General features: G+C 40.7%; 1 protein-coding gene across 20 annotated transcripts in view; it reads right to left on the bottom strand.

Moving 5' to 3' along the window:
• The window catches only part of BBX (BBX high mobility group box domain containing), a 132,291-nt gene that overhangs the window by 47,671 nt on the left and 64,340 nt on the right, over window positions 1-20,280 (bottom strand). For all 20 annotated transcript variants that reach the window (XM_088156545.1, XM_088156513.1, XM_088156573.1 and 17 more), the window contains 3 exons: window positions 8,828-8,998; window positions 7,102-7,344; window positions 586-784 (listed from right to left, as the gene is read on the bottom strand). In XM_088156545.1, the coding sequence (XP_088012671.1) occupies window positions 586-784; window positions 7,102-7,344; window positions 8,828-8,989 (604 nt within the window). In that variant the 5' untranslated portion in view covers window positions 8,990-8,998. The remainder of the gene's footprint in view (window positions 1-585; window positions 785-7,101; window positions 7,345-8,827; window positions 8,999-20,280) is intronic.

Raw genomic sequence — 20,280 nt, 5'->3', positions numbered from 1 at the left:
TTATCTGCTTTTCACCAGTTCAGGCACTCCACCTACACTTCTTCACTTTTTTTTTTCCCCCAAATGTTTCGAAGTTTAGAATTTGCTCCTCCAAGGTATTATGGGCAAAAGAGCACATTTAAGTGAAATTAAATTATGCTTCTCTTGATTTAAATACGAAAGTGTTCATAAATTATTTTTGCAAATAGTAAATTACCAAAAAGAGTATTCTACGACAGAGAAACAGAATACACACAAATCAGCATTCTCCTTTTTGACCACAGAATGGAAGTCTCTAACAGCAGATCAGCTGGAATCGGAAATCAATCAAATCTGGGCCCTACAGGGGATATGACTTAGGATGCCTCATATCTGGATATGACTCTTGAAAATAAATTATGCACTACAAAAAATTTTAGAAAACTGTTACACAGAGGTTCAACTACAATTTTGGCAACTTAATCTGTACCTTAACAAAACTTAATAATTTTAGCAACTACAGTACCATGTGTAGTAAAGCAAACAGGTATCCCAATTCAGTTTCAATACCACATCCCCAGAAAAAATGAGGATGATACAGCTGAATACCATGGATGGAAATCTCACCTGCCATCCCAAAGTTAAGCTGTGGCATTTCTTCACTTTTGGTTACTTTCCTTGGGCTCGGTAAGTCTTTTGCAGAGTCTGATGCAATGGCCCATAGCTTTTTCCTGTTCGTAACACTGGATGCCTGGGTTTTCACAGGTTTGTTGGTTGTGGGGCACCACTTGTACCCTGGATTTGCTTTCATGAATGCATCCTTGTACTAGAAAAGAAAACAGAAATTATCAGTCATGACATTATACTCTACACAGGGCAACAGAGCACAGTGCATGTAAGAGGATTTAATACAGTAACTAATTCTTAAATATCTTGATTTTTTAACAGTTTAATCACATGCTTAGAGTCCAACCACCAACACAAGTTGCTAAGAAGATATGGAGAGTTGTATGTAAAAAAGGTAAGTTTTCTCTTTCCTCTCCTGAAGGTCTATTACTCAGAGCAAGCTGAAGTTCTGATCCTGGAAACTGCTCCCCAGTGCTTGTATGCTCTGAAAAACAGATACTTGAATTCTCTGCAGGTTTACTTTCTAGTTTGAATTTAGCAATAAATGCAGCATGATGCCTCGCACTCAGTCTTCTCCAATAGTTCTGGATTTTAGAATATTTAAATATATGCCTTCCCAAACCAGGCACTGAAAACAAATTGCAACCAGTGTAACATCATATTCAGTATCTTGTGATACACCATCCCAGTGCTCCTTCCAAAATGCAGCATGCTGTATGGCTGCATAAAACAAACTGTGACCATTTAAAACATTCTTTGGCCTTGAGTGCGCAGCACACATCTCAGTTGTTTGCCGTGTTTTTGGTATGAGGCAGCAAAACCAAAGGAAGCCAAATTACACGTGGGGGTGGGGGAAAGGTTCTGGATTGCCACAGTTCGGGGTGTGAGAGAAAAGGACCAGGATCTATTTTATTCACAAAACAAAACACCAGAGTTTTCCAAGAATTTTACTGCCCACATTAAACCAAGATTTTTGAATGTCAACAGCAAAAGAAAGACTGCATTTCAGTATTTTACATGTGCTGCTATGCAAGGTTGAGAACTGGCAAATCAGAGGAGCATGCCACACATTCCAGCTGCAGATGTTTGCCTAACAACTGATAGGGGTGTACAGCACTTGCTGCTGTGGGAGCCTACCCAGCAAGTACCAGTGCTCACCGCAGGCAGAAGGAACCCAACACCCCTTCATGACTGGGTAGCTCTCACTGGCGGCAATCGACCAAAAGAGCGGCTTTGTGCTTGGAAGTACATGGCAGGGCAGATGCAGGAAGTTTGTTCTGTGATTACACATTCCCACCCACACGGCTGTCACCAGTCCCAGTCATGGCACAGAGAAGCACCTATGTTTCATGCACATGCATGCACTGAAACATAGAGAAGAAAAAAAAAAATCCCTTGGGCATCAAATACAGAAATAGCACTGAAAGCCTTGTCCTCTGTTAGAGCTGCTACAGTGTTTTCCCAGCTCAAGTCTGCTCTATGGCAGGGTCACCATTGCACGTGCACTGCTTTCTTTCATTTCTCTCTTCACCTCTGAGCTGGCACTTGCTACCTCCAGACCGTAGCACAGATAAAAACGTTTCGGTTTACAAGAAACACAGCACTGCGTGAACCCTGCTGTGTGAAGTCCTGTATTTATAGAAATAGCTATAAATAATAAAAATCTGCAGGGATCACTGACCCACATACACGCTGTATTTTCTGAATAGGGTGTATGTATTAAATCTGCAAAGTAAGGACTGCAACACTGCTCACCTCACTCCTTTTCCCTTTCTCTCAGTTTGCTTTGGGAGCTCAGTCCACCACAAAAATAGCCTGGTGGAGGGAAGGGATATAGGAAGGGGAGGGTAAGGGAAGAGGAGGAAAGGAAATACACGACGAAGCAGCTTTGCCTTCCATTGTTAAAGCCACAGCCCACTCACAAATCATGTTTCCAGCCCGCAGAGTGAAAAGCACAGTCGCTAGCAATGAGCTACATAAGCTCTTCATATCAGCAATGCTGCTTTGAGTAATTGAATTAGTCTATTGAGTAATTTGACAAGCCGACAGGCTGCCCATCAAATGAGAACTAGAACGCATGTCATTTGTGAGACAAGGCTGCAATAAGCTTTTAATCAGTTTTCAACAAGAGCAATTCAAGTGAGCTGGTCTATTAATGTCTTTTTTTTCTTCTGCAAAGCAAAGAAGTGAACATGAACTGCAGTTTCTGAAGGGAAGGGAGCAAACTAAGGAATAGTAGAACTGTTTCAACATATAAGATAAAAACCAAGAAAATTTAGAAAGTAAAACAATGGCCAAGAAATACTTTTTATAAATGTATACAGGGGCCTGATCCAAATCTTAAAAACCTTTTCGGTATTGACTTTTGTGACGACTAGACCAAGGTCTAAACCAAACAGATTTTACTTACCGGGTCATGAGAAGATAACTTAAATGAGCTACACAATAACAAGAAAAGGTCAACAGTGGAGTCTACTGCTTTCCTCCCCTTAACCAACTGCGCAGTAAAGCAATTTAACACAGCCCAGTCTAAGCAGATGTCTAAAACTGATTAAAAAAACACCAAAACACAAGCAAACCAAACTAACCAAAGAAAACCACAAAAACCCAACCCAAACAGAAGTCCCTAACCTGGAATGCAAAGGCACCACCTTGCTTTCCACAACAAATGGCAGGGACCGCCCAGCAGGGTCATGTTCTTAAGTTTCAGGTAAGAAATAGAACAAGATGTGTTTGTGGGATTGGTCTGATGCCTTATTTCTGTTTTGTGAAAGCCTGGAGAATGTTGTGTTATGCAGCAGGACCAGCGCCACTTCAGAAGTGAGGTTAAAACTCTCCAAGTTGCTTTCATCACCAAATAAAAAAAGATTTGCTTCCTCTAGTTGTGGTAGGAATAGGAGCTCACAAGTGGATTCCAGCTACACCTCAGGCTAGCTGTTAGCACATGCTTAATTTTAAATGTATGCTATTAAATGTCACACGAATCCCAGAGACCTAACATTAAAAATATTCCCCAGAAAATACAGCACTCCATTTTTCACTTCTGAAGGATGCAAGGCTCGCATTACACACGTTACAGTCCATACAGTCAGCCAGTGGATTTGCCACACTACAGCCAGCAAGCCAGGACATTTCTCCCCTTCTACCCTGAGGCAGCTGCCAAAGCAGTGGCACCATAAGGCCAGCAAGCTCCCAGTCTGGCTGACTGGACCTGAGACACCACTGGCCGAGGACAAATGGGGAGAAGAGTTCAGCTCAGCCACTGAATGGCAGCAGAATCACACAATCAGTGAGGCTGGAAAAGACCTCTGAGATCTTTGAGTTCAGCACACAGACCAACACACCTTGCCACCTACACCATGGCACTCAGAGCCATGTCCTTAAACATTTTCAGGGAAGGTGACTCCCCCGCCACCTTCTGGGACAGTCCAGTCCAATGTCAAATCACATTTACCAGGCTGCTCCCTACAGGAAAAAATCCTGACTGCCTGGATCTTGCTGATGCAAAGACATATTTAAAAATGAAGTGTCTTCTAGCAAGGGAATAGGGCTCGAAAAATCTCGCCAGATAGCTTCTAAGGCAGCTGAACACTTCCAGGAAGTCCTTTAAGAGTTAACAGAAGAACATTACCCTTATTCCTGAAGTGAATAAAAATGCTGGTGCATATTTATGAGTGGCCAGATTAATTTCCCTCAGTGAATGAAAATGCTAAGACATATAGCAACACTTCTGGTTCCTTTTTGAGTATGTATCAACTACTGGGCTTATATCCTAGACAGTGAAACTTTCAAATTTAAGCTGATCTAGGAAGTCTGTAGGATAGAAATAGAAAGCCTACTTACAAAGGTAACACCAGCAAAAGCAGACATCAAGCTCTGCAGGTGCAGCACCAGGTCTCCAGGGCAGCTGTTGCTACAAGAGACCCACAAGATGGAAAACAGAGGGAGTGTGGGGCCAGTTTTTCCAGATAATTAAGGTACCCCAAGGTGCAGACAGGTACATAATGGGATTTTCTGCAGTGCCTGAATGAACTGGAGACCTGATGAGCTTCTCAGCGTGAGTCAGGAACAGATGTCCAGTCAACTAGGAAACTTCTCATACTTCCAGTTGGCAAAAAGTTTGGGTACCTCACTATCTTCCAAAATGCTATATCTTACATACAGCTAGACATATGTAAATAAATATACAAGTCCCTCGACTTGCATACTGCTGAGGTAATATCACTGCTAGCAGTAAGCAGGTAAGAAACTGAAAGCTTCTTACATGGCACATGATCTAACCTGAATGATTTTGGAAGCTACAGCAAAAAGTAGTAAAAAAACATTCTAGAGACCATAGAAGAGCGGGGACTTTAGCCACTGCAGCAGCGACCACTTCTGTAAGGCCTATCTGTATCTCTGAAAGAGTGGTTCAGATGCTCAAGGTATACAAGACACATTGTGTGTCCTGCCAGGACAGTGACTAAAGGCTGTACAGTGAAATATGGGAGTCAAAGGACACTGAAAACCATATTTAAGCAACAAAGATTACTCACTGTATCTTAAATCTCAGTGAGCTTATATAGGTATTTAAACAGAAGACCACTGGTACAATGATATTTTTATCTTCTTCCAAAGACACTCACCTTCTTGATTTTTTAATAAATTCTCTTTAGGAAAAAGGAAAGTACCTACAGGTGGTTCTCACTGAAGTTGACATTAACCTCCTTTTGACAGTCTCAGCAGTAAGCCTACCTACAGGTGAACCTGTGCAACCTGCTCTATGTGAACCTGCTAGAGCAGTGGGTTGGACAAGACGATCTCCAGAGGCCCCTTCCAACCCTAACCATTCTGTGGTTCTGTGAAAAGCAAGTGTTACAATAAAATGACTGATCCAGGCATACAGAATAGGCTTGTTGGTGAGGAAGGTCCAAATGTATTCAACAGCACATTATAGCTGCTAATTATTGCTGTAACATACACTGTTTAAAGAATAAAAATTATAGGCTATCTCTCTTCTACACATTCTTAGAGCTACTTATAATGATGTAAACTACTTAGATTTATTGTTCTGCTTTGACATTGAATATTCAATTTCTTCTTCATGCCAAAAAAAAATCACTACAAGAACAATGATTTCTATAACAATATGATTAATAGTTTCAGATCTGTCACTTCATACAGAAGTTCTGCAATTATTTTCCTTCTTAATGAACAAGTTTCCTTCAGCAAGACAAAAGGCTAAGAAAAATAGTCACATTGGGTCTGTTGCTTCCAAAAATTATTTCTTTATTCTCATCTTTCCTTTCTCTGCATCTGTACTGAATCTTTTAATTGCCCTTTCTCCAGACGTTTAGAGAAATATTGCTAATTCATAAGCAGGAACGCAGAATGAAACTGGAATGGCTGAACAAAGCTGAGACTCAAATGTTTCAATATAGTGCCACAGATGAGGAACTACAGAGGTCCTACAGACCCTGCTTAAAAAAGGACCTGATGCTAAACATTTGGATTTTCCTGTGGACCTTTCCATGCTCACATGAGCTACTGAACAGACAGACCTTATATCCTGTAGCAGTAGCAGACACCTCCAGATCCCGGGGGGGGCATGGGTAATAGTTTTCCCAATCATTTCACAGCTATCTGCACTTCCCACAGTGTGCTAACATACTCAGTAAAATAGAGGTATGTTTTTCCTTCTCACTGGTGTATTCCTTTATTTTTATTAAGATTGAATTCAAAGGTTATCCACAATCTGTATCATACAGGTAATCACAGGGATCAGTTTTGGGGGCAGTTTATCAGCCTAGGTAATTGGCTGTGTCTTTCTCACTCTGCTATCAATAACCACAGCCTTCTTGGCAACAGCTTATCAAGAAAGCTATTTCTTAAAAAGGCTCATTTAAATTTTAAGTTGACATAATAGGGGGATAAATCTCCTTTCCTTGCTCCTCGTTAATGGACTCTGATTACACACTGCTCTCTGATTTGCTATTGGGCTCACCAAATCTTACTGTATCAGAAAGTGGTTAATGGGGAATGTACTTCAAGAAACACTAGTAATTTTTTAATTCATTAGCACCACAGGTAAAAATGGACTACATTTCTTGACTGTGCCTTTGGTTTGGTCCACCTATATTACAGTAGCTGGCATCAGTGATATCAAATGCACAGCTAAGTATCACCAGTCAGCTGACATGGAACTTTATGTTATTGTTTACAATGGCCACTATCCTTGTGTTAATGCTTGTACTGCAGAAAATATCAGGCCATACAATTACAAAGTGCATATATTTATACCAATGACAACCAGAATGAGTTGAGTTTGTGTACACAGACCAATTGCTTTCCATTCTGGTCCAAATGATCAAGTGAATTAAACCAAGAACAGCAGCTGCTCTGGGCATCATAATCCCATGGTGAAGCTGAGGAACAGAGGGAAGAGAAAGATCCCACAGAAAACATTTAGTACACAGAGGAAAAGATGACAAATACATAATGAACTCCTTTTACATCCCCCATTCAGACAGAACATACCTCCTTGGCCATGTCAGTGTATTTCTGTTTTTCTTTTGGATCTAGAACAGACCACCAATCTGCCAAGATCTTGGTTGCGCCACGATTATCGAGGCGAGGGTGTTCTTTCCGCACAAGAGAGCGATGGCGTTTGCAGAACAAGAGAAAGGCATTCATTGGTCGGCGAGCTCGCTGCTCTGACGACTCGTCATCTTCAGTCTCATCAGCATCCTGCTCTAAACCATCAGGGCCAAGGAGCGGCACCTGGCAGAACCAAAAGGGAAGGGCTGTAAGCTCAGTTATCCGCGTTTCGTGCAAACACTGAGACCGCATGCGCTGCGTGGGAGGGAGGGAGAGGCACAGGGATGCACACAGCTGTCTCCAAAGGCCATCCATTCCATCCAGACAGTGCAGAGTTCTACATCAAACCTCCTCATCTGATGGTCCAAGGTTCATTCGATGCTCTCTGCAAGATTTAACACTGACTTCCAAGTGGAATAATTGCTAAGCTGAGGACCATTCTCTAGTAACAGTCCTAAAGGGGTTGGAGGGAGGAGATCCATCCTGCTTCTGCAGAAATCATCTTAGTGGGATAAGGCAAACAGAACTACCTTAGACCTTGATTATTTGTGTTTGCAACTACAGAGTACGCATGGAGGAACAGGTAACAGTTTCTTAATTTGACAGCTGTTTACCCATCTTCTGCTGGTCACTGCTCAGCACAGCAGTGCAACCACCACAAAGTTGCCCAGCAGAGGCAGAGGGCAGATCTCAATACAATACACCGCCAAAATGTGCTTTCTCCGCTTACAGGCCAGCATATCATTCCTACAAAGGACAAATCACAGAACTTACTGCATGAGACAGAAAATCACCTCCTACCTGACTGCAACGCTGATATTTTATACCATGTTGTGAAAAGACCTGTAAGGTCAACAGAAACCACCATCAGAGAATCAGGCTCCTGTGTACCCTTGTCAAGGTCACCCTCTTATCAGTATATGGCTCAAGGCAGTCTCCTCAGCACTGACCTTTCCATTCCTGCCTTAGCAAGGCAACAAGGAGATACAGATATGAATGCCATCCACATGATGGAATCATCATCACATCTGCATAAACAATTCCTGCTTCTTGTTACAGAGAATGAGTCCAATTGTAAAAGTGTGAGGTGCCACATGGCATGAAAAAAGGGTAAGGTCAGCATCACCGAACAATACTAAAATACCAAGTGTCAAACCAGAGATGGATTGCTTTAGCTGTGCACTCAGTACTCTGGAGAAGTTGAATTTCACATGCAAAGATAGTAAAAACTGTAGACAGTTTTTTCCCTTTTAATCTTTAAAAAAGAAGAATGAAAAGTTTAGTTTGGTATGTCCTTCAGAGCCCCTAGAAGCAGATACCAAACAAGCCAACCTCATGTCTAAAATAAGCAATTAAAAAAAAAAAAGCACATCAAAAACCCACTTTGAGCAATCAAAATTAGCATGTGCTACACATTATTAAAACAAAGCAGATAAAACTATGGCAATCTAAAAAAAATTGCCCACTATTTTAAACACATTATTGACAATTCACTTTCTTGTGTCACTACCTGCCTTTACAGCCTTACGGGCACTGCATTGCATCGCTTTTTACTGGCTGTGTTTCTTCACAAAAGAGAACAAGATGACACAAAATAAAACTCACACCTAGGGAGAATCTGATCCACCATTAGCTATCTATGGTCAAAGCATCCAATTAAATCTACCTTATCAATATCCTCCTCTTCTTCTTCCTCTTCTTCCTCTTCAGAGAAGTCAAGGAGTTTCTTGGCAAGAAGGGGATGCCACTGAAGACACTTCCTTTTTGGTCGCTTCCCAGTTCCTTCACCTTCTGTTGAGTGATCCTTATTCCTACTACTGCCTTTCATTACTGTGACCTGTCATGCAAAAATATTGATAAATTCACAACAAACCCTTAGGCATAAACGACCATCAAACCAGTGACAAATATATGAGGCACCAATGCAAGATTCTCAGAAATTTCTGGCAAGATATTATATAGAGGTTTATTTCAATTATCAACATAAGCATGGATGTACTTTATGCAATCTTCACACTTCCATGCAATGCCTAGAACAACTACCAATACACAATTTAAGAGCATGAAGTAAGGATGCTGGCTAGTTCAGCTCTCAAATGTGCCCCTGTCTGAAGGATTGCAGAGAAGTCCTCCACTAGCCAAGTGAGAGAGAGACTCCACAGCTCTCTCACACCTATATCCACTGTAGCTTTTCATATTTTGCCAATGTAAATGTTAATGTAAGGATATCCCTCTTTCGTGCAGTGGAACAGATCACCAGCCATTGATGTGTTAATAATGCACTTATATACATATATATACCAATGTGAATACACGAGAGCCCCATGATACTATGAGGATTCATTCAGTGCCCTTAGAAGGTGCAGTACGCAAATTTGAGTCCCTAAGAGATGTGAATTTTAATACACGCAAATTTGAAGCAAACAGAGATAGTTATGCTGGCATTTCCAAAATACTGCACATGAAACAAAATCCATGTGCTGAGCCAAATGCATGCAGAAGACATATCATATTTAGTTGTGTGTGTGTTCTTATCTAAAAAATACCTCAGAACTACCTCTTAGTAAAAATACATGCTTAAGACATCCAAGGTATCAGTTTAAAGGTTGACTTAAGATGTGCTACCCAACTAAGGGACAAATGAATATATACATAAACAAATAAAGCCAGCACATCATATCCAAGTACTGAAGCACACAGCAAGCAAGTGCTGCTGGCACACCGTCTGCTCCTTTGTAGCCTTCTGTTAGCATAGTATAGTATCAGTGGCAATCCTGACAGGAGCATGGTTAGCTTTCCAAGAAAACAACATAAACATCAAAACAAACTGAACTTAAGGGTGGTTAGCCAGCTACATTTATAAATCCAATAAATGTGATGAAGTCTCACAGGAGTTTCTCACCAGCAGGATAAAGCAGTTGCACTAAGCCCTGGTCCCACAGGCAAAGCCAGAAGAAGCTGTGTTGCTGACTCAGCAACACAGGAAAGGGGCACAGAAAGAGTCAAACCTTGTAACTGCAAGGCCACAGTGCATTTTAGGATGCTGCTTTCTGGAAGATGTCCAGTGCAGCACTGTTTCAGCCTACAGTGGCACAAGAGAAAGCTGCCACACTCGTACTTGAGTGTGGTGTGCTTAGACCAGCTGCCCGAGCCATTGTGCCACCTCTGGGGCAAATGCGCCGCAAGAACCATCTAGCACAGCTCCAGCCAGGCTCCTACGTTGAGTGAGCACTATTTCTGGTTTTGGATGATCTCTTCCAGGTGTTTCTTGTTGGTTAATTCCCTGGCATTTTGGCAATGTGCCCTTGTTAGCACCAGAAACGTGCATAAGCAACTGCTTCCCCTGCAGACCTCAACACTGCAGAAAGCTGAAGGACCTTCAGACACTGCTTGCTGGAGGAACAATTAAAGCCTGTGAACTGAAGGAGGTTCACAAATTTTAACCTACATTTTAAAATGGCATTTTCCTGGAAGTATATTGAAGTTTGTTAGATACTCCCCACTTGTCAGCAGTACCTGGCCCCCTAGTAATTAACCCTGTAACTTTGTAGTAACTTTGTCCCATTAAATAACATACTTTGCTATCCATATAATGCCACTTTCACCTGGAAAACATTTAAATTTTGATTTCATATCACCTGCTCCTCTTCATATTCTGTAACCAGCTCCTGTAGGTTACATCGAGTTTTATACAGCACATAACCATGCACCATTTCACCCAAATTTTTGTCCATGACTTGCAAAGCAATTCCAAATACATGAACCACTTTGGCTTAAAAAAACGTTAAGATGTAGAAAATTAAGCTACAATCCAGTATCACGAAATGTATGTTTGAAATTATTTTTATCCCACTATGACCTCTGCCATGTACCACACTGCACTGTGCTCTCCCCATCTGTCTCTCTTCCTAAAGTGCTGAACCACCATTTGCTTTTGTTTGGGGTATTTTCAGACACAAATCAACAAAGCCTAGTTAATGTTCAAGCAGGAACTTCAGCTCCTGTGGGCAGCAGAGATTCATTCAGAGATTGCTAATGATACATATCTGCCTATTACTGCAGTCAATAAAGCATGTGGCCTATTTCTGAGCAGGATTAATATGCTACAAGTACAACGGGGAGAGCTACTCCAGCCCTCACCACTCACTCGTGTACATGAACTAATCATATGGCTTCTGTCTACAATCAGTCCTAAGTATGACAAGTGCTACTAGTAGCCTTCTACCTTGTTAGTGTGGAACTAAATCAACATTTGAGAAGCGCTCCATGATCCTCCTTTACAAAGCTCAGCTGAAGTCTCAAGGCTGTTTCAACAACAGCACTGCCTTCAGAGCTGGCACCTCTCTGCCTGCTGCCTTTAAAAAGATGAGCAAGGGAAGATTTCACAGGACTTAGGTGTATTTTATATGTGTTCTCCATCACCCCTGAGGCCCTGCCTATGCTCTATGCCGAGTCTGACAAGGCAGCACAGAGCCAGGCATCAGTCGCCTTGCAAACCCCAAAGGGGCTCTCAGTACCTTACACCTCTTCACCACAGTTGAGCTCACAAATAATTTTTGTTTTCCATGCATGAAGGCTAGGTATTAAACACTCACCACTAAAATAATCAAAGCTCAACACATATTGTAAAAATAAAAATGCACACTCAGCTTCAGGAATTCAAAGGATGTTCATTACTGAACATCCTCTTGGATGTTCAATTGGTCCTATTGGTTGTTTTACTGAATTGTGAACCATTTCACAACACAGAGTTAAGTCAGATCCTAGCTGTCATACAAGCACCATTTACCACAGAAAAACACAGTCACTCTTTGCTTCTGCTTTGAAGAGAGTATCTGCAATGGTCAACAACAAAAACTCTCCTGATTCTGACCCCACTGATGGAAGAACTGAGGCCACAGACTTCAAACTATGTTTACATCATGGCCTGGAAGTCCCTCACTTCTTAACTAAGTCAAGGTATGTACTCTACCCTCTATGCCTGCTCTTCTTTCCTCTAAAATAGGGGGTAATTCATAACACAAACACATACAATTATTTCCTTCCCCTTAAGGGTGGGTCATATTCTACTTTTACATACTTTCGTATTTCCAAATCCTCTTTCCCCATTTGTATTTATTCACATCCCTTCAGGTTTTGACCTGTATTTCAGAGACATTTCTTTTGTGTGCACTTTTTGCTGATGCAGTCAAATATAGGACTGGCACAGTGAAAAATGTTCCAATTCTTTATTATATCACATATGACTTTCCCTGTTAAAAATGGATGCCAACATAGTGTGGTAAACTTGTTTTCCTCTGGATTGCTTAATCTTTTATTTAACTACGCCCCCACTTCATGAGTATTTGTGTCCCAATTTTTGATACATTCACATACATAATTATGAGAGAAACCTATAAAAATATCCAGGCAAATGCAAAATACAGCTAACATTGACATGGGCATTTTCCTTTTGACAAGATGTAGCAGAATGCATGTATGATTATGATTAAATGACAGTGGAAGCTTTACTGGCATTATTTGCTTCTTGAATGGCAAAACATCAATGGAATCCAGTTACCTGACTCTTAAGATTCTATTTATTTATCTGATTTTTTTCCCCCTGACACATAGTCAATAGCACGTTAACTGCTTGTTTTACATGAGAGACTGGAAGCTGGCAGACAGAAGCAAGAGAAGATACTACTTGTTTCTCTTTCAGGGGTCCCCAAGTGCTGGCAATCATCTCTACCAGCATGCTTTTAAAGAAAAAGCTGGACTTGGATCCTACAAGAACTGAAGCACACATTTAAACTTGGCAATTGAAAAGTTCCACAGAAAGTCACAGAACAAGCCATGTGCAATCTTTGAGAGATTTGGGCTTAAAAGTAGAGAAGATACACAACATCTGAAGAGCAAAGTTTGTAATAACTGCAATTTATGAATCAGAACACACAAAGTAATTTCTTCTACAGGTATCAGTAAAAATATCATGTATCTTTTAAGGCAGATGGAATGGTTTTTAGACGTTTGCAAGTATAAAAATTATTAAAACCAGACAACAAGATTTTACAAGTCACTTCTCAGCTTAAGGATGACAAAAATGAAGTGACAGACACTAGAGAGAAAATAGGAATATTTCAACAAGATAAGGTATGGACAGCTTTCCTTAAAAGAAGACACATATGCTTTATAATGTCACTCGAGGATACCTGTCAAGGCTGACATTCATGATCAATTGACAGCAAGATACCTTCAGGGTGACATTCTACATCTACTTTTAGTGCATATACAGATCAAACATTACAGGAATATTACATCAGTACAAAAAATTTAAGAGTTTTCCTGTGTGTGCTGGCTGTCCTTCTGGTCCTAGAAACATTAATCAAAGAATCACAGTCTTCCTGGATGTCTTATAAATATGTATAGCTAATAGAGCTTCAGAGGAAAAAAAAATTCCTTAAGAGGTGCATGGAAGGAAAGCAGGGGATAAGACATTGTTAAGCTTTTTACTATCTATGTTTCTATTTCAAATACATTAACTGTTTACAAGTCTTCGTTTTTTAAGTATTCATTAGCAACAAGCATTTAATTACATTTGTTAATGTTTTGTTTTTCTGTTATTTATAAAATCTTATACACAGAGGTGACCAACTTCAGCAGTACTAACTTTGGAACTATCTCATCCCAGTGTTGATCTGCCACTGAGAATGCTGCTTGTGCTAAATAAGCTACACTCAAACTACATCCACAAACATCAAAATCCTTATAAAGGCCTTCAAAAGCAGCCAAGTTCTCTAAGGCACATGTTGTAATACACATTAGAAAGAAATGCAAGACCTGCAAAAGCAGGACCTCAAAGACATGGGTTGTGACTATGGTGTACTCCCTGTCGGACAATTCTCCATAGAACAACATCTGAGCTTCAGCAACTCTCATTTCCGTAAGGACAGTGGAAATGAATTTCAGATTTCCTGTTACCTTAAAAATATCCCCACATTTCCTGGAGCCCAGCTGGGCCTTGGTTGACTCGATGAAGATTACTGGTACAAAGGAGCAAAGGCAGTTTCAAGTGGATTTTCCACACTTTCTGCTCTGTTTTATGCTATCTAAGTTCTCTACTACATGATAAAAACAAATGCTAATAAGAAAAGAGAGAATTGAACTATGACACTAACAGCTTGTTGTTTTGGGGACTACTGAGTCAGTGACTTGAGCTGTTTCAATGAAGAAGTAGGAGACTGGGAAATGAGTTCATGTTCTCAGCAGTCTAGCGGGCTGAAGAGGTATTTGAATTTTCACATGAAAGCAAAAGCAGATTGCTGGCTGTAAAATACACCTACACAAATACAAAAAGTGTTGGTTTTTCAAAAATAAGTTTCTTCTAGCTCTGAAATAAATGAACCAGAATATTTCTATAATGTATGACAAAAACTAGCTGGCACTAATTACTGACCAGTCAGTGAATATACTCTTTATTGCTTCACAGCAGAAAGCCATTAATGAGCTTTCTAATTTTCAGAGATGTGATGGTTTAATGGGGGACATGCTGAGACTCAATGGGGTCCTGTTTGCCAGCGGAGGTTTGGGAGAGACTGTCACCACATGAAACACTTAGCAACACAGCTACAAGTGTTAGTTAATTTTTAATGACACACTCTTCCATCTTCGGAAATTATTTTAAACTGTTCCTTATTCTCAAACTCGGATATCAGTTGCTTGCTTTCTTTGTTCTCTAATACATAAAATTAAACCCCAAGGTCATAGAAAAATGTCAACAGCAGTTTTTTTAAATTTTGGGGGGCTTTTAAAAGCATCCCTTTCATACCTGCCAAAGAGGAAGAAAAGCAACATATAACACAAGTCAATAGAGTTTAAACTTCATTCTACTCTTTTTCTCTTTTCATTCAGACATGCAAAATGAGAAATATTTTCTTTGGCATTTTTTAATGCAATGCAATCAACCAAGCTTTGCCTAGTATGAAAAACACTTTATGTTGAATGACTGTACTCACTGTAGCACCTTTTGCCTCTGTGAAGTGGCTCACTGGTACACGTGAAGGGAAGGAATTGATGGAAGAGTTTGTCTTGCAGAAAAAGGTCTGAGGCTACAAGTCACTAACATCTTTACTCAAATAGAAGCATATGAACAAGAGCCTAGAGTCACATAGGTAAAAGCAGTTGTCCGAAGACTCAGGTCTTAACCATAACAAGACTTTTTGTTGTCTTGAATTTAAGTTACAGTAGGACATTGGCTATTGTAGGACTCGTTTTAGACTTCAGCAGCTGAAGAGGTAGAAACTCAAAAACCAGAAACCCAGTAAGTCACAGCTACAGCTATATTTACTTCACCAAGCAAGACTCCAGTGACACTGCTAGCCAAATTTTGTGGGTCATAAAGTGCAGAAGACAAGCATTTGTTAGGGTGACATCCACCTTTCTGGACACCAGGTGCTAACCACCCCACATGCCAAAAGATCGCCAGCAGGTCACGCTGCAACCCTGTGCGTCATCTGCAATAAGGCACCTGGATTATTAGCCTAGCAACTTCCTTTGCCTGGAGCTCCTGGAGAACAGGCAGGAGGTTCTCTCACTGCACTCTCTGTGCAGGGCTAATGCAAAGGAACCACAAACTGGGGAGCAGGGCAAAGCCTCCTGCACATGCAGGTGAGGTCACTCACCCAGGGGAGGGACAAACTGGGACACCTGCACTACCAAACCTGGCTCTGTTCCTAGGTGAAGGAGATGTAACCCAGACAGCCTGGAAATTCTGGCAATCCTTTTGCTCCAAAGCAGTATTTCTTTTTCTTGCTATATTTGCTGCCACAACAGGAGAGAATACCGAGAAACCTGGGAAGGTGAGCAGAATAAATTGCCTGAAATTCAAAAAACAGAGGCAGCAGAGTCCAACCTACCTTGCAATACTTCCTCCCACAGAGGGGAGATAATAACAACCGTTTCAAAGCCCTCTACTGACACCAGAGTAATTTATCAGCAGAGCACTTTTCCTCCAGGAACATAGAACAGACTGCAAAATGCAACCACCTCTCAGACAGGAGATGAGTGCTTGTCTGCAGAGCATCACAGACCACAGCAACAGCACAATCCACAAAAACACTGACTTTCAGCAAGTTAGAGCTGAGAGAGCCACCATGAAAAATTTGATTTGTGTTCCTGTGTGCGTGGGACTACCTGAACCTGCATGGGGAGCAACTTTTCTAGAAAGACATCTGTCATTTCTGCATTTCTCATTATTTCAATGTTGCAAATTGAAAATCTTTGTGATTTGTCAATTGGATCACCAGGAGTTCTTGCTCTCTAGCTTTTGCAAGTCACTAAATGCTTAATCTCACCATAAAGAGATATAGAGCCAGTGAGCTCTATAAGGTAAGATGGCAATAGAAAAAAAACGTATTGAATTTCAGTACATGGACATTCTCATCAGATCATTCCCAGGAGGGCACCTGCAGTTCAGCAACAGCTTCCTCACAGAAGGGTCTATCAGGTAAGAAATCAAAGTTAAATTGGAATTTTACGTGAACAAGAACGATGGCCTGGAGTTCTACTCACAGCCTTCAGAGAATGAGACCCTATTAAAGAAAGGAAAAGAAGTTTAAAAGTGCATGTTCTAGACTTGCCACTCCCAAAACTCTGTTTTTATCTGTGATTAGCAGGCATACAAATTGCTGTAGGGTGCAGTCATGGCAGAAACACAGCCAAGTGCTTTTGTGCAGCGCAGAGCTGCACAAAGAGGAGACGTTCCTGCAGCAGACATCGCAGGGGGAGCACAGTTGAATGGTAAAATTGTTCAGCTCTCCTTTTCACCTCTTGTTGATTGTGTCCCAGTGTCTTCTGCAAAACCAGGACAGTGCAGCTGTGTCCATCACTACTGTAACCCATTCTAAGGTTTACCATGTGCGTAACAGAGCTTTCATAATAAAATTCACTCATAATTACCACCAGTGTCAGGGGAACCATATACAGCTGTATGAGCAAATGAAAGAATTACTCCCTTAATACATATTTAATAGGCCATAAAATATCCCTGCACAACCCCATATTATACTTTGTCTACCTCTGCTCTCTTCAATTCAAGTGCAATATGCTAAGGCAGTTGTCTAAACATTCCCTTGTACAGCTACTACCCTCTACTCCTATGCAAGAAGAATCAAACTGATGGCTACAGAAAGTATTTACTTAGCTTTATGCATCTTCAATATAAAGCATATGCATCATGGTAATGTAACTCTTATGCATCTCAGAAATAACCATAAAGAGGCTACACAAGAATTTCAAATAAAAAGGGCTTGTGCCTTGTTCACTAACAGAAATACCGCCAGACTGACTTGATAATAAATTCCAGGCTACTAAAATATTTCTTCAGAATCACATTGTCACAGTCACCTTCCATTCTCTTCCCCTACCAAGAGGGGCTAGTGTGTAAAGCCAAAAACAAGAAGTGAACCCTCATGAGTCTGTTTCCTGTATGAATCCCTCCCTACCAAACTCTTTAATTTCCAAACCAGTGACCATATTAAAGCAGCAACACTTTGCCAAAATACATTGTATCTCATATTAGGCATAACCCAAGCAGGTAAACAGAATGCCAAGAAAGAGCAGAATATTGCTAAAACAAACGGCTACAAATCTCTTCTCGCAAACAACAAGAGGAAATAGGCTGGACTGGATATAAGGAAAAACTTCCCCACCAAAAGGGTTGTCAGGCATTGGAACAAGCTGCTCAGGGATCTGGTTAAGTCACTATCCCAGGAGGTCTTTTAAAAGACACGTAGATGAGGCATTTAGGGACATGGCTGAATAGTGGACTTCAATGATCCTCAGAGTTTTTTCCTACCTAAACAATTCTGTGATTCCATTAAAAGCAAGTGGAAATCAAATTAATTTGCACACATTTATCAGCTGTATTTATATTTATCATCTGGATAAAGGCAGCATTTTAAGACTCAGGAACTAGCTTTTAATTTGGACTAGATTCCTTAATGCAGTTTTAGTCTGATCACAGAAAAGGATACTAAAGCTAAAGGAACTTTAATTCTGGTTTTGGAAGTATCACTGTCTCTCAGAACTATGCAGATCCACATAAAAACATTTTGGTTCTACATTTGTAATTATTTTAAAAGCAGATGTATTATCTTAATACACAATTTTCAAGTGCCATCTAGTGGTTATTTTCTTTTCTATTTCAATTTGGAATTCAAAAGTAAACTTTCCCTTTTCCTTATTTTAAAAAAATTTTAAAAGGTTGTTATTTCTATCAATTCCTATTATTTTATGATATTACTCTGGACAGTGCAACGGTAAATAGATGCCTGAATTAAGCCCAAGTTTGAGCATTCTGATGAACTGAATTTGGGCCAAAAAACAGCTGATTTCAGAACTAAAGAACTGAAAGAAAAACAGGAAAAAAACCCACCAACCTTATCCATCTTATCCATGGAAACAAGGCACAAATGTCAATTCATTATATGGAGCTTTTTCAGTATAACTTAATGACATCTTATCATGAGAAAATTCTGACTTGTTAGAAGTCTGTAAATAACTAGGGTGTCAACTAAACACATAGGAAAATCCTGGAGAAAAAAAGCATGTTCTAAGCATTCCTCACACTGGATAAAGGCAAAAATCCACAGTGCCATATCAAAAGGTTTCTGTTTTACACTCAACCCAACCTGTGATACTACACAGGCCCAAAACTCAAAATACTCTGCAAAATCTGGTCAGTTAACGTATTACTCTCATAATGGGAACAATTACTTCACGTCTTCTGTGTCCCATCTCAAATATCCTCTTATTCTCTAAGTGTAAGGAATTTGGCTTACCAGGTATCCCAAAAAATAGCTAAATGTGCACATGCAGTAGTGTGCCCAAGACAGCATCAAACCTGCAGTGGGTACCATGCAGACAACCTGTGTGAAACATGCAGAGCATGTCAAATCCTGAACTTAATATGTATGGAAAGACACATTATGTGCTTCCATTCCACCGGGAAATTTATGGAATATTGTGTCAGGCAGCCAACCAATCAAGGAAAGTATATGGGCTTTTTCACAATGAAACTCTAAGAGCCTAAAAGTAAGATGGTTCTAATTCTGTAATATACTTTTGCAGAGCTACAGTAACATAAAAATAATTTTGTGCCCACCAATGGCCACAGAAGAAGTATTAGAACTCTGAGTCTGAGACAGAGCCAAAGTTAAAAAGATACCAAGATTACCAAACATCATCTTTGTTATCATTCTATTTAAGGACATGTTAGCTGTGGCAGAAAAATAAAAATGCTTAGATCTTATTAATTCTGTCTTGAATTCAAAGCACTTTAATAAAAGATGGAAACATTGCTATCTTCCTAACTTTTGCAGTTTGGAAAGAGTCTAACAGACATGAAAAATCTAAGACGAAAGGTCAGAAATAAACTCATAGTCAAACTGGGAAGAGAGCTTTTAACTGATCCCAGCCCCTGCTCCCTTCTGCCATCTCTACCTTCAGAAAATGAAGAAACTGAAAAGAAAACTTTTGCTTTCAGCAATCTTTTTGTGTGCTTTTTCCATGGGTAATCACAGAGACATTACACATGCCCAGCAAGGCACACTTTGGATGCAGCTCCAGGTGGGCATCCCAGGAGCCGCGGAGCTCAGAGGATGCACAGTGGGAGCGACAGGCAGCTCGCCCCCCGGCAAGGCCACACTGCTGCCCCTGCATCAGTGTGCTGGTTTGGCACTAAGGACAACCCAAGGAAGTGATTTTTTCTGTGCCAAACCAGCACAACCCCACAGCCCCTGCTCAGCCCTTTGGGAGAAGCACAGCCTCACCAAGTCAGCAGCATCATCCCACCACAGCACCGACAGCAAGGAACTCACCGGGCAATCCCATCTGCTTGTGTGACCCAGCACTCCAAAGGACAGCCCTGGGAACACCTCACTCGAGATCTGAGCCCCGTGTCCCACTCCTAGTGCATACAATCCCTTGCACACTGCTGAACCTGCCTGATCCAGGGCTTATCCAACATCCTCAGTGAAATAACCCACCTGCAGGTCCTGGAAAACTCATGGTATAGTGCAATTGAATAAGCAACACAAAGAACTGGAGGTGCAGGAAATCACAAAGCTGCCCCTGAATACA

Source organism: Sturnus vulgaris, chromosome 2 (assembly GCF_052056855.1).
Source record: "Sturnus vulgaris isolate bStuVul1 chromosome 2, bStuVul1.hap1, whole genome shotgun sequence".
In the NCBI taxonomy this organism is placed as follows: domain Eukaryota; kingdom Metazoa; phylum Chordata; class Aves; order Passeriformes; family Sturnidae; genus Sturnus; species Sturnus vulgaris.
Note: the sequence above shows the minus strand (reverse complement) of the source record. Positions and strands in the feature narration are given on the sequence as shown.